The 14,300-nt window shown below is 44.5% G+C and overlaps 1 protein-coding gene across 2 annotated transcripts in view; it reads left to right on the forward strand.

Annotated features, from left to right (window-relative positions):
- ZNF536 (zinc finger protein 536) overlaps positions 1-14,300 on the forward strand; it is a gene marked incomplete at both ends in the record, with an annotated part of 267,928 nt that overhangs the window by 85,003 nt on the left and 168,625 nt on the right. For both annotated transcript variants that reach the window (XM_080704161.1, XM_080704162.1), the window contains one exon: positions 4,105-4,257. In XM_080704161.1, the coding sequence (XP_080560287.1) occupies positions 4,105-4,257 (153 nt within the window). The remainder of the gene's footprint in view (positions 1-4,104; positions 4,258-14,300) is intronic.

Raw genomic sequence — 14,300 nt, forward strand, 5'->3', positions numbered from 1 at the left:
TTAATGTCATCTTGACCTAGGCCAATCTTGCCATACATTTGGAGGATTAATTAGAACAAACAAATAAAATGGTAGAGTACATGGTTTCTGACCTTGAAAAGATGAAATTAGGAAGACCTCTTAACCTTAATATCTTCTTACCTTCAAATAATATATTTGGGGAGCAAAACTTGAAAGTTTTTGGAGATTCTATCTATCTATTATCTATATTTCTATCTATCTATCTATCTATCTATCTATCTATCTTTCTATCTATCTAAGCAAATAAGTAATTTCAGCTTGTAGGTACAGGAGAAAGCTGGCAGTGTTGTTGAATTTTACTTCATTGGTTCTAGTCTGAAACTGTTGGGAGTATTGCAAATACAGCTTGAGCCTCTCTGGAATATTATTTGTGGCATTCATTTCTGAAGAAATGGTTCATTGGCATCAAGAAAAGAAAAAATGTTCACAGGAACTATTTCTCAGCCATTTCTCCATCACATAGGGGTCCAGAGCGCATCTAAGATGAGGGTATATTGGGCAAAGATGTGGCTCTCTGCCTGCAGCCACATGTCCTCACTCTAAGTATGGCTGTCCAGAATCAGATGGTAAGTTCAAGGCTGTTGCCTGCCTGATGTACACTTTCAGTCTACCCAACATACTTAGAGAAAGTGTCTGATAGGAGGGAAAAGAGCGACTGCAAGTTGGAGGTAAAGAAATTTTAAAAACCAACCTCAAACTAATCTACAAATAGTCTGACAAAGCATCACAGAAACAACCCTTCTTATGTATCTTTCTTTCTACCACCTGCTCCCTGGAGGGTGTGAGGAAGAACCAGTTTGTAGCCAGGCCCAGTGATTGCCTTCTGCTGTCCAACTGTGTGGTATGGCTGACCAAGTGATGGGAGTTGGTCTTGCAGTTTGCAGAGAAACAGGTGCGATCCCTTTCACAGTCTCCAGAGAGAATGCATTAAGAGCAGTGCATCTTCCCCTCTGAATGTGACTCTTGTGCTCTTGGTGGGGCTGGGCCTGTTTAGCACACATCTACTCACCAGCACCCATCCAGGCACCGGCTTGGACTCATGCACAGGCCCCAAGAGAGTGTGCTGGGCCAGAGCTTCCCAGCCTTCGCTGTACTCAGCCTCTCTGGACACTTCCTGGGACCACCCACCATTTCCCTTCATCATCACTCGGAGTTTGTTTTTCTAGGAGGATTAGTCTAAGAGTAAACTCCATGGGCCTTCTGGTCCTCCTAGAGAAAGCCATTTCTGTGTAAAGTGAAAATTAGACTCTTAAATCTGCAAAGAAAGCTGTTTATCTTACAAATTTATTCTTTTTATTGGGCCACACATATCCAAGATAAAAAGATAAAAGGCAAACAGAGGCCATCACGTAGAATGACATATAGTGAGACAGAGCTCATCCCCAACTTCTATAAAGCCTTCCAGAGCAGATGTCAGCCTCAGCTCCATATTTATCTAGAATGTGCTTTGGGCAAGCCCACCCCCCTCCAAAAAAAAAGCTCCAGGAGAAATACGCCCTCCATTATCCCTCTGTTTAACAGCTGCTGCCTTGCTACCACTCACAAGAGGGTGCTGAGCTGGGGGAAGAAGCTTCTGGGTAAAGAGACAGATCATGGAGCAAGAGATCCTGCAGGAATTCATCTTCAAAAGTGTGCAGCTGGCCAGGCGTGGTGGCACAAACCTGTAATCCCAGTGCTTGGATTATAAATACTTGGGATTTCATGGAGGATTGCAGGTTTGAGGCCAGTCTCAGCAGTGAAGAAGTCTCAGGAACCTAGTAAGACCCTGTCTCAAAATAAAAATTTAAAAGGGCTGGGGAGCAGCTCAGAGGTAGAATGCCCCTGATTTCATTCCCCAGTATCCACCCCATCCCAACACACATACCTCTGCACCCTCCTACCTCTAACCTGAAGCCAACATCTGCAACTCTTCAGTCCTGCTTATTATTCAAGTTGACAGTCATTGGCCTCTGACCTTTTTTTAAAAATTTTTTTGGTGGTACTGGGGTTCCTGGAAGCCCTTCTACCTCTGGGCTACACTCCCAGACCTATTTTATACTTTTTTATTTTTGGAAACAGGATCTCTTAAGCCAGCATGGCTGGCTTCGAACCTGCGCGATCCCCCTTTCTCCGCCTCCCAAGCGTGGGGATTACAAGCGTGCGCCACCACGCCCGGCTGGCCTCTGATCTTAAATTGGGTGTCTTAACTGTGTTTCTGGTGACACTTGGACATACTTGCTTAAGTTGACTTTATGATACCAGTTAAAGAAAGGCTGGGTACTATGTTGGGGAGAGGGGGACTCAGCATGCCCTGGGGTGGGCTAGGTGGGTTTAGAGAAGGAAATGGTATTTCAACTGTTTGAACCTAGGTTGGCTGACTTAGAATTGACATTTGGCTATCTCTCATCTGGGCTGTTGATAAATTAGCACTGGAGCAGCCCCTGCTCCTCTCAGCCTGCACTTACTTGGGTGGCTACAAATCTAGCACTTTGGTGGGCTGAGGTGACAGACTTTGAATTTTTGATGCAGATGAGCCTTGTCCTCTTATTTGTGCAAAATAATGAGAAAGAAATTTGGGTAATTATACCTTTCAAATAGGTCTTTCAACAATGACTGGAAAAGTTGGGAAGATTAGAAGAAAAAATAGGCTTTCCATGAACTTCTCCAGGGTAGTGATCTGGTCCTACATGGTCCCAATTCAGAGAGGATGCTTCAAGTCAAAGTGCTTCCACAGTTGCTTGGAGCCAATGTCCAAATAAGAATAAAGTGTGTTTCCTTCACCTTGTTCATGGTCTATAAGTCTGTCCCTTTTGGCCGTTAGCAGAAAGTACCAGGAACGGATGTTGCAGAATGAAAGCAATTTGCATTTTCCATTGCTTGGAAGGTACAAATCTTATTTATTCTTATCGCTGCTGCAGAACTCACAGATCTGCTCATTATCCCAGAAGTTTTCCCTTGCTCTCATAGTGCGATTTACCACGAGGCCTAGAGGGTGGGCTGGAATCTGTGGCAAGGACCCTGGTAGCCTCAGGAGCAAGGACTCTGTGCCAGGCCGCCAGCTTGCAGCTCATGGGAAGCCCATGACTCAGGAAGAAGAAGCGGGTCCAGAGGTGGTTTTCTGGCCTCCCCTCCTTGGAGACACAGATTCTCAACTCCTGTCCTGCTCCCCTGGTTGTCGCCTCTGCGGCAGCATGATGTCAGGCCTTGGGTGTTGCAATAACATATCCTCCAACCACTAGATATTTTCACAGTTTTATTTACTATTATGTCCCATCATTTCTGTGCAGAAGGCAGCCGTATGTAAATTTTATTCCATTTTCTAATGGTTTGGGTTACATAACAAATAACAGCAGGAAGGAAAATTTGTATTGATACTTTACAGAGGAACTTCTGAAGTCACTGCACGGAGATTTAAATGCAGTGCTCTAAGTTTATGGGAGTTCTGCAGCTGAGTTTCTGCACATGACTTTGAATATGTCACTATATGTTTATCATGGGCTAATTGTGGAACCACATTTCCATACTTTTTCTTCTCCCTTTCATGCGATTACACCAGGCAGCAATGGATACAAGACTCTACAAGGAAGAAATGATCAGTTTTGGATAATTTCCTTTCCTGTCCCAAAATAGCTGTATGTCTGCATGTTTTAGGGAATCAGCTGAGATTCTTTTTTTCCCCTCTCATTTGTTGCCGGCTATAATGCAAATATGATTTTGATCCTATAGTGAACTCTCTACCTAGTCCTTATTATAAATTAATCAGATTCAACAAACACCCACATTTTTAAACTTTTGAAAAAAATATTTAATAGGAACTAAGCAAAAGAAGAAATCAAACCAGCTGCTGACACAGCTGTTTCTTCTCTTGTTTAATTCAGTTCAATATAAAGGTACCATATGCTGCTTAAAATGATGATAGGAAAGATGAAATAATTTAAGAGAATAACAAGAAAATACATGAATTGTCAGCATTCTGTCAGATTTAAAGAATGAAATAGACAGGTGTAGTATTGACATGTTTAACTTTGTGTGGTGTTAGCAGTTTTGGTGTGAACAACTTCTGACATGTGCTGAAGTGATGTGAGAATGTTTCTCCTCCTGCAGACATTGGAGAGGAGGCTGGGAGATCCACTGGCGTCCAGCAGCCGGCACTGCTTCGCGACAGGAGCCTAGGCTCGGCTATGAAGGACTGCCCATACTGTGGGAAAACTTTCCGGACATCCCATCACCTTAAGGTCCACCTGAGGATACACACAGGTGAGAGATCTGGGTGCATCTGGGGGTACAGCTCAGAGAAGAAGGAGGAAGCACCCCTCCCCATATGGCCATATTTCTCCTCCTGGTCACCAACTGTGTTGGCCAATAACACTGGAATGTTCTCCATGGATTGTCTTTATGCCACTGGGTGGTTTAATAATGTCCCCAATTTCCTGATGTGTTGTTTAATGGTCACCCTCCCAAATGGCACAGGCACGCAGACATACATCTCTTGTGGTCCAGGCCTGAGACACTGATGCTTTGTCTGAGCTCCGGGCATTATGCTGATGGTGTCCTTCAAGGCAGCACCTCCCTACATCCCCTCATGAACCAGGACTCTTTTGTGTGGAAGGGACCCAGATTGACTTCTTTTAAGTATAGAAGGGAATGGGCTGTCCTCTACGTGTCCAGGAAGTCTGGCTTTTGATACAGTATGGAATGCCAGACCATCACTGGCCTGGGCAGATGGAGTCAGCCTTTTTAGAGTGCATAAAGTGGAGGTTGGCTAGCTGTCCACTGTGTCTGCTCAAAAGGGGAAATGGCTGCTGGACCACTCTGGTCATTTCTCTTGTTTTGGCATCTTTCTAGCCCCTTGAAGTGGGAACTTATTTTGGGTTCTCTGCCTTGAACCAGCCTTCATCCTTTTTAGCTTTTCTGCTAGTTGTTTGTACATTGCCAATATACAAAAAAATCCATCTGCGATATGGACACCTCCATTTTCTTTGATTTCTTTCTTCTGACACTTTATCTATTTGAGTATGAGCTACTTCAGAGGATAGACAAATATGTCATCTATTTTAAAAAATAATTGTGGTCTATTTCCCAAGGAATCAATAATGCTCGGGTTGTGCAGAGATATTGAATACATGCTGGCCTTGTGAGCATGGTATGGTTAAAGACAAGAGCCCCTCACAGCAAAACCTACCTGATTCCCACAAATCTCCCTTACCCTGAGAGGAGCCCTGGTGACGTTGGACCACAGGCTGCCCCCCTCACAGATAGCCTGGGTGTAATGAACATCATCAGTGCCTCTGCCTGTCTTGGAGCATGCCATCCCAGGCCACACAAGGATCTTTTAGAGCTGTGTACCAGGTTGACCACTCTCCCAGAAGTTCCCTGCCATCTGATTCTCTCCTTCCCCCAGCCCATTCTTCATCTTAATTCCTTTTATGAAACACTTTGCCTTCTACTTGTCCAGCACAGACTGTCTGTCTATGCTGTAGGACTGTCCCTGCCTGGGATGTTTTTCCTCCATGTGATCACTGGGGACTCAGCTTGAATCTGATCCATTTAGAGACGCCATCCCTGACCACCCTGTGTAAAATCTCCCCCATACTCTCTCTTCATTTTCTTCCTAAAATTAATACATTTTGAAATGATCTTCTTTGATTCAATTTTCATTTCCTTACATATTGTTTGTCTCCCACCAACCAGAGCCTAAGATTTGTTAGGGTAGCAATCGTGTTAGTCCTCTTCATTGCTATCAGTTCAGTAACTCCAGGACCTGCAAGAACACTTTACAACTAGTAAGAACACGATGAATATATTTGAAAGGCTGAATGAAAGAACAAACTAGAATAGCTGAGTGGGCCTCCATCCACCGTCCCGGCACTGTGCAAGGTGACCAGGGGTCAAGTGCAGTAGATGATAGGGTTCCTCCTCTAGTGAACATAGGAACCCATCAGAAGCCACACCATGGCAGGTTTAAGTGCTAGGTTCCTGGGGACCCAATGGAATGAAAGACCCCTTCCCCAGGAGCCCAGGGGAACTCTCTGAGCGCCTGCCATAGGCTCTTTGCCTGACATGTGTGCTCGGCTTGCTCCTTCCCCTTCAGGGTTTGATACCCAATACCCAATACCCATTCTTAGTGAGACCTTCCTGCCCACCCATTTGGCAGTGCGCTCCCCACCCCACCAGTACTGTCTATCCCCTGCTTTTCACTGAATGCTTTTTCTCCATGGCTCTCCACCCTTCACACAACATATCATATGTTTACATGTTGTTCTCCTTTCTCTCCATGTACTGGAGTGTGAGCTCTGTGAGAGCAAGGCTTTTCTATATGTTTTTTCAACTGTGTCTTCAACCTCTACAACAGAGAAAGTGTTTGCTGAATGAACGAACTAGTAAGTGAGTTATGAAAGTGACCAGGCTCACGGGGAGTCATCTCAGACATCTGGGTTCTCAGGGGTCACAATGTCTATTTTCCTCTTCAGGTTGGAGCTAGTGTCTTCTTAAATTGTGGTGGTAGCCGTGGGGAGACCTACCCATGGGGGCACCCATTGGGCTGTCTGCAGGAAAGTGGAAGCCAGACCAGGCCTATCTTGCGATTCTGTGCTTTCCTGGGATATGAATTCAGAGTCCTGGGTTGGTTTCTGGGTGGGTGTTGGCTCACCCTGGCTGAGGCTACTCTTGCAAAGCAAAGGGCTCCCAGTGCCTCTCAAGAAGGAGTGCCTCTGACCCTGTGGGCTCCATCATCATCAGCCTGCCCCGGGCACCCAGAGTAGACACTGCACAGCTCGCTTCTGGACAAGCTGCACTGAAGTTGTGAGAAGTCTGGTGAACCCAGATGGAAGCAAATGCATGCTGCTTTCTGCAGGTGTGTGTGTGTGTGTGTGTGTGTGTGTGTGTGTGTGTGTGTGTGTATGTGTGGTGTTGGGATTGAACCCAGGGGGATTCTACCTCCAAGCTACATCCCAATTTTTTCTTTAGTTTGAAACAGGATCTCACTAAATTATGGAGGGCCTCACTAAGTAGCCTCCCAAGTACTAGGATTACAAGTGTGCACCACCATGCCTGGCCTGGCTTTCTACAGTTTTTTTTTCCCCCCCGTACTGGGGACGGAACCCAGGGCCATTCTACCTCTGAGATACACCACTGCCCTATTTTTTATTCTTTATTTTGAAACAGGGTCTCACTGAGTTGCAAAGGGCCTCACTAAATAGCTGAGGTTGTCTGCGAACTGTGATCCTCCTGTTTAAGCCTCCCAAATGCTGGGATTACAAGTGTGCTCCACTTTTCTTTTTGCAGTTTTAAACCTTGAGAAAGATTTATTTATTCTTCCAAATTTTGGCTTTGCAAACTGAGAGAGGCAAGACAGGGCTGTCAGCAGAGGTATTCTAGAAGCTTTCTAGAGTAAGGGAGAAAATGAAAGAAGCCATGGAAACATCACATTTCCACCATCCCACCCCCCGAAAAAAACATTTGCAGTGTTTAAAAAGGAGAATGGTAACCAGATAAAGATCAACTTTCTTTTTATCTAAGAACAAAGAAGTTGGGAAATGCTTACACTTGTGCATTTGAATAGAACAGAAAGTGTTACATGTTATAAATCACCGAAGTAAACATCCATTATGACAATCTAAAAGTGTAGATTACACGAGTAATTAAAAATCAAAATCAAGTTATTTGTTAATAAGTGACTTCATGTGGGGCTCGAGTGGTTGAGATGCCCGGGACTGCCTTCCCCTTTGCTCCTTGTGTTTTGTTTTTTCAAATTACCTGGCCAGAGAATAGCAGTCTGCGAAAGAAAAATACATGTTCTCCAAAATGTCATGAAATGTTTCTACAGTGGACCCATATGAGTGCATTTAAAAATCCAACATGTAATAAATACATTTTAATTGGTTGGACTATAAGAGAGACCGTTCTTTGTACTTTCCTGTCACACTCCATCTTTATTAGAAGTCTTGATTGTATGACATCTACTGATAAAAACTATTTCCTTTCTTTTCTCCACTACATTAATTTGCTTGCTGCTCTCCTTCTCCCAACACCTGTTTATTACAGACACTGAGAAGATGCACCAATTAGATTGCTCTGAACACTAAGGGGCTGGGGAAGGGCTGTAGGTACCTAGGATGTTTCTGCTGTTCCCTGGCTTCCTCCAGATCTATGAGGGACTGAGAAGAGGCACCTGCAGGACCCTGAGAATGCCCAGCACTGGTCAGATCCTGGAAGAGGATCGCTGGCCACCTGAGGGAAGTGGAACCTCTCTCTCATGGAAACAATACCCTGTGATGATTAGGACATAGTCATGGAACATGGACAGTCCTCTTCAGACACAAGAGTTGTAATTTGAATTCATAGCCAGCCATGCAGACTAGGGAGAAGTTTGTGTTAGTCAGGGTTCTGTAGGGAAGCAGAACCAGTAGGATATTGTTGTACTGCCACACTTCATGTAGCAATGCTTCGGTAATGACAGATGGAAGGTATGATGTCCATAATATTAAAATGGAGCTGGAAATTCCTGTCACTTTGTGACGTGTGTGTGTGTGTGTGTGTGTGTGTGTGTGTGTGTGTGCTGGGGATGGACCCCAGGGGTATTCTACCTCCAGGTTACATTCCCAGCCCTATTTTTTATTCTTAATTTTGAAACAGGTCTCACTAAATTGTGGAGGGCCTCAATAAATAGCTGAGGCTAGCTATAAGCCTGCAATCCTCCTATCTCAGCCTCCCAAGTACTGGGATTACAAGCATGCATCACCATGCCTGGCTAACCTTGTGACATCTTTACATCATAGTATGCCTATTTTATGTGTTTGTGGAAATGCTGGTGTAAACAAACCTGCAGTATCAGTTTTATAAAAGTATAGTGCATATAATTACATATGACACATCATATTTGATCATGATAATAAACCACTATGTTACTAGTTTATGTACTTACTATACTTTTTATTGTTATTTTAGCTTGTACTCCTTCTATTTATAAAAAAGTTTATTTTATTTATTTTTTGTGTGGTACTAGGGGTTGAACCCAGAGGCATTTTACCATAGAGTTACCTCCCCAGCCCAATTTTACTTCTTATTTGGAAACAGAGTCTCATGAAGTTGATGAGAGTCTCCTTATTTGCTAAGGCTGTCCTCAAACCTGTGATCCTCTTGTCTCAGCCTCCCAAGTACTGGAATTATAGATGTGCACCACCACACCTGGCAAAAAGTTTATTATCAAATAGTATGTGGTGTTATGCTAGCAGCAGCCCCAGAGCCTTGTGTTTACTGTGTCTCTTGGTTGCATAGGAGGCCATGTCAAGTGACTGACCTATACCATCTAGATTTGTATAAGTTCACTCTTTGCTTTTGCACAAGGATGAAATTGCCTAATGATGCATCTCTTAGAACATGTCTCTGTCATTAAGCAGCATGTGACTGTGTGCATTTATATATATAAATATACAATGTATATTTATGGTAAGAAATTGGTGGGTGCAATTACAGAGGCCGGCAAGTCCCAAGATGGGCAGCTGGAGACCCAGGGGAGCTAATGGTGGAAGTTTCAGTTTGAGTCAGACTCAAATGCAGAAGAGTGATACCCATCTCAAAGAAACACAGAGGGAACACATTCTCTCTTTCCCAGCCTTCTGTTCTATTTGGGACTTCCTTCAACACATTGGAGAAAGCCCTTGCACAGTGAGGAGACAAGCTACTTATTGCCTACAGAGTCAAGTGTTAATCTCATTCAGAAACACTCTCACAGACACACACCCAGAAAAAATTAATCAAATATCCAGCTGCCCTAGGTCCCAGGAAAGCGGACACACAAAATTCACCACCATGGACATTCATAGTCAAACACTTAGTAATGACATGCAATCAGAGGCAGAGGTGTCCCCAAGCTCTCCTGCAGGAGAACAGCCAATTGTCTCATTATTGGATCCCTAAAAAATGTATCCTGTTGTACTTTCCCTGGATGTCCCCACCTCAGGAAGGTAGATGCCTGGGGATATGCTCTGAGGTAGGCAGATGTTGATCAGTCCCTGAAAGGCTGGGGTATGATCTTGCCACCTGAGCCCCGAAGGTTGCATCACGGCTTGTGGAGGCTGTGTGACTAGGCTGGGTCTATTCAGGTAACCAACCTATATGTGGGTTTCCCAGGAGAGGGCTGTGGTCTCAGGAATGACCATTATAGAAAAAAATCTAATAAGCAATCTCACTCGTGACAATTTGGAGGCCCTAAAGTTCAGCGACTAATTAAAAATAAATCTCATTAGTTTTTTCCCCCTCTTAAATTATGCGGGTGGTTTATTAATCTGGTTTTGATGTGCTGCTCACACTGGTCCAGCCTTAAGTTGGGAGCCTTCATATGGGGACAGATCTGCAGAGGGTGGTTTTGTGGGGGCTCTCAGCTGTGGTCAGGGAATTCACCACTCTTGCGGGGCGGCCTCTGTGACATAGCAGCCCCGGTGCTGGCTGAGTGCACACAGGGTAGCGTTTCCCTGCCCCCCCACCCCCGGCATTTCTGACACTAGTCACAAGGTTTCCCTTTCTAATGGCACCAAAGAGAATGGTGGAAGTGAGAAACTTATCCCCTGAGCCATTAAAGGGCTGCACCCCAGCAGGAGTTGGGGAGGGCTCAGCAGCCTGAGAACAGCTGGCTGAATGGAGACCAGTTCAACCAACGGGGCTAGGGTAACGGGGCAACCAGAGAGGGAAGCTGCCGTGTTCTGTACACTCCCTCCCTTGGGAAGGTGCACTGGTAAGCTCTGCATCCGTTTGCTCCTGATCCTCTAGCTCTTCAGTGATGGCTTCCATCCCCTGCTCCATTGCAGGGAGGAAACAGTCCCAGAGCCATGAAGCTACTCACTCAGCGCTGCCCAGCCCTGGACTCTAGGTTGTAATCCAGATATGCCTAATTTCGAATGCTGTTCTCTTAACCACTGCGCTGTGTTGATGTTTTGACTTTGTGAGTGAATTTTGTGAGGGAATTAATGCAACATTTCTTTGACAGCCTGTGTCCACACCATAACCCGCAGGAGAGAAGGAGGTGACTTGTACTCACAAGTTGTGTTGATGCCGCCTCCAGGTGACTTACAAGGGAAGTACTGTGCTCCCGGGCTCCTCCTTTACCCCAACTCAGACTGGCCTAAGGCCGGGCCTCCTCAACCCCACGTGCCTCAGTTTCCCCACTTTCACTGTGAGGTTAGGGAGGTGGTGAGGCAGAGTAATGGCCACTGTGGTGTGTGCAGGTGCTCTGACCCCTGGGGTGAGTGGCAGGGGTGATCATTCCCAGCAGTTTGGAGATGGCTCATTTCCTGTGCCATCATGGAAATGGTCTCTCCTCTCCAGAGGCTCCCAAGTGCCCACTGGCACGTAGATGTGGGTGGAAATGGCAGCTTTTGCCAGCCTAATCCAGGTGCCTCCTGCCTGGTACATAAATACCTTCCCCTCGATGCTTCTGTGTTTCCTCTTCTCCATAAGGGCAACCAGGCTGTTACAATACATTGAACAAATACAAAAGCACGTCAAATAAATTTCCAAAAATGCAAAGGAGAGCACGTGAGCTGTCCTCAGTAAGGGCGCAGCCACCTGATAGATGGAGAAGGAAAACATAAAAGGAATCTGGAAAAGGAGTGATCTTTTCTTTTTCTTTTTGTTTTGAATTAAAACTCCACTGTTTTCTATTTCTAGGACAAACTAAAAGCTCATTTTCTTCCCCCAGTTCCTTATTCTTGCTCTCTCTGCCTTAATGACATCCCAAACTTTTGTTGAAAATTATTGATTGAATTTAAATTTCCTTAAAAGTTTAAGAGGTAATGTTACAGTATAAATTTCCTACCAAACACTAAGTAGGGAAATATCCATTAGTGAAATTAACTACAGTTTCTAGGTAGCTAACAATGTGCCGTATACAGTAGGGCATGGCTAATGAACACTGCAGTGGGTGATATTTCATTATACAAATTAATGCTCACATTTTAATGGGAAAGTCACATAATGAATCTCGGCTTCAGTGACAGCAATTAGAGACACAGATTGTCCCCTTCTGGACAAGGCACTGTTTAGCAATAAGCAGCTGTGTGAAAAGTCTTCAGGTTTACAACATATATATGCTTTGGGGGAATTAGTGTACAATTTATATTAATGTACTGAAGCTTCATTGCAAAGGCACCACCATATTTATCTCTCTTGGTATTAACTAAGTAAAGACATGTAGGGAGACTAAATAAATATCAAATAGAGGATGCAAATATGGGAAAATATTCAGTTATTCAACTTAAAATTATAAACACCTTTGAAGATTTAGTTAAAATAAGAAAATTAGAATCATGAATCACTTCCTCAAAGCTTCATGAAGGGGTTTCCAAAAAGAATGATATGAATCCACATGTTATTTTAGGAGTCACTTCTGGGCTCTTGCTCTGAATAGCTCCAAAAGAAGTCTCTGGAACATTGAGGGTTCCTTTGGTCTATCAAGTATAAAGTAGATGCTAGAATAATAAAAGATACCTATGTGAAAATAGGTTCAATAAACTAATTAAATTCCCTGATTATATATTTCTAAAAAATTATGACGCAATGACTTGGGAGAAGTTGTAAATGATATTCCAATGTATAGCTCATTCCACAGCCAATGAGAGGCTAGTTTAATGTAAATTGATTCAAATAGCCTTGTTAGTCCTCAAGAATGATCAACTATTTATTTAAAACTTTATTATGCTTTTTCTAGCAAAACCCCTTTTCTCAAAATGTACTGTTTGAATCCACATGGTGTTCCTTTAACATATTGTGGAGAGGGTTCCCTATGAATGGCCAGAGTCCTTTCCTGTTTCCTCCAGTGAATGAATGGCTCAATACTGTACATCCTTTTCCCAGACACAAATTCCAAACTGGCTGCCTTGTCTAGACCCAGCCTACACATCAGGTACTGAAGCCCTCTCAGTTTTAAAAAGTTTTGAAGCAGGCACCGATATTATGATATATACATATAAAATCCTGTCTATGTGGCTTGGAAAATCAGAGATCCGGGTGCCCTCAGTGGTTAGGATGGAGTGGTGGCTGCTCTGGGGAAGACTGGCTCCCCTCCCCACTGTTCTCTCTATTCCCAAATCATGTGAGCCTGTGGCCTCTGCAATAGGCAGGCATAAAGATGGTGAATCCTAAACTTCATGGAGATGACCAGACGGTCATGACACCCTGGAAAATTTGGGGCAGTCTGAAAGATCCCTCTAGGTGATTGGACTTATTTATGGCCTAAGTGGCCAATCATTTGACTAGAAAGAGCTGCTGGCAGGGTCCAGATCTGCCTGTCCACAGGCTGCATGGGTATGCCTGGCCACATCTCAGGCCGTGGCTGGCCTCCGTTGGGAGGGGAGCGGCAGGCTGACTGGCTCCTTGCAAGAGTCCGTCCATGTCTGAAGTCGAGGATAGCTGGGGCTGAAGAATGTGTCCAGATGTGGTAGCTTTGATTGTGAAGCAGCTCAGCACAGGTGGACTCAGCATTTGTCTGTGCTCGCCAAATGGAGGAGCAGACCTTGACCACACCTTCGAGTCTGTGAAATTTGCTGATGGGTGTCTCCTCTCCGTTGTTACCCAACCCTATCTAGGCCAATGTTGTGAGAAGTTTGCCTCCTGAGCACTCTGAAATGTGTCCTTTGGGGAACGAATGCTTTGGAAACAGCTGGGATGTTTCTAGTGGAACATAAAGCCCTTGGGCTTCCTGGGATTCTCTGGAGGGCAAGCTCACCACAGCGGGCTCTGATCCCCAGTGTTTGCCAGGCCAGAAGGGTACCCTGGCAGGGACTCACTTTAGTCTCAAAAGCATTTCCCAAAGCCCCTCCCTGGAGAAGGAGTGCCAGGAAAAGGGAAGAAAGCCTATAAGACAGGGCAGTGTTGCTTATGCAAATCATTTAGGGATTAGAGAAAGAAATTAAAATTGAGGGTTTTTTTTTTTTTTAAGCACAAATCCAAAAGACTTATCCCATGGAATGTCACTCTGGTGTCTTTATCTGGGGAAGTGGGGAGGTGAGAAGCAGCCACCAAACCAAGCCCTTTGGAGCAGGGCAAGAGATGGAACTGTGTAGATGAGTAATCACAGAAGGCCTCTTCCATCTACAAGTTAAGGAAAAGGCGGGTGGAGTTAAGGAAAGAGTAGGTGGAAAGCTTCCTAGAGTCCATGCATTTCGTGTGCAGCCAAAGAAACCCTTGACAAATCATTGGCCAGATCTTGAGTATGAGGAGAATCCAGTGCTAAGGGCGGCCTGTTCTTGAGGCTCAGCAATGACCTTTCTTTCCCTGGACAGTGCTTTGAACTTTAAAGAGCAGAG

The sequence above is a fragment of the Muscardinus avellanarius genome (assembly GCF_963383645.1).
Source record: "Muscardinus avellanarius genome assembly, chromosome: 10".
Lineage (NCBI taxonomy): Eukaryota > Metazoa > Chordata > Mammalia > Rodentia > Gliridae > Muscardinus > Muscardinus avellanarius.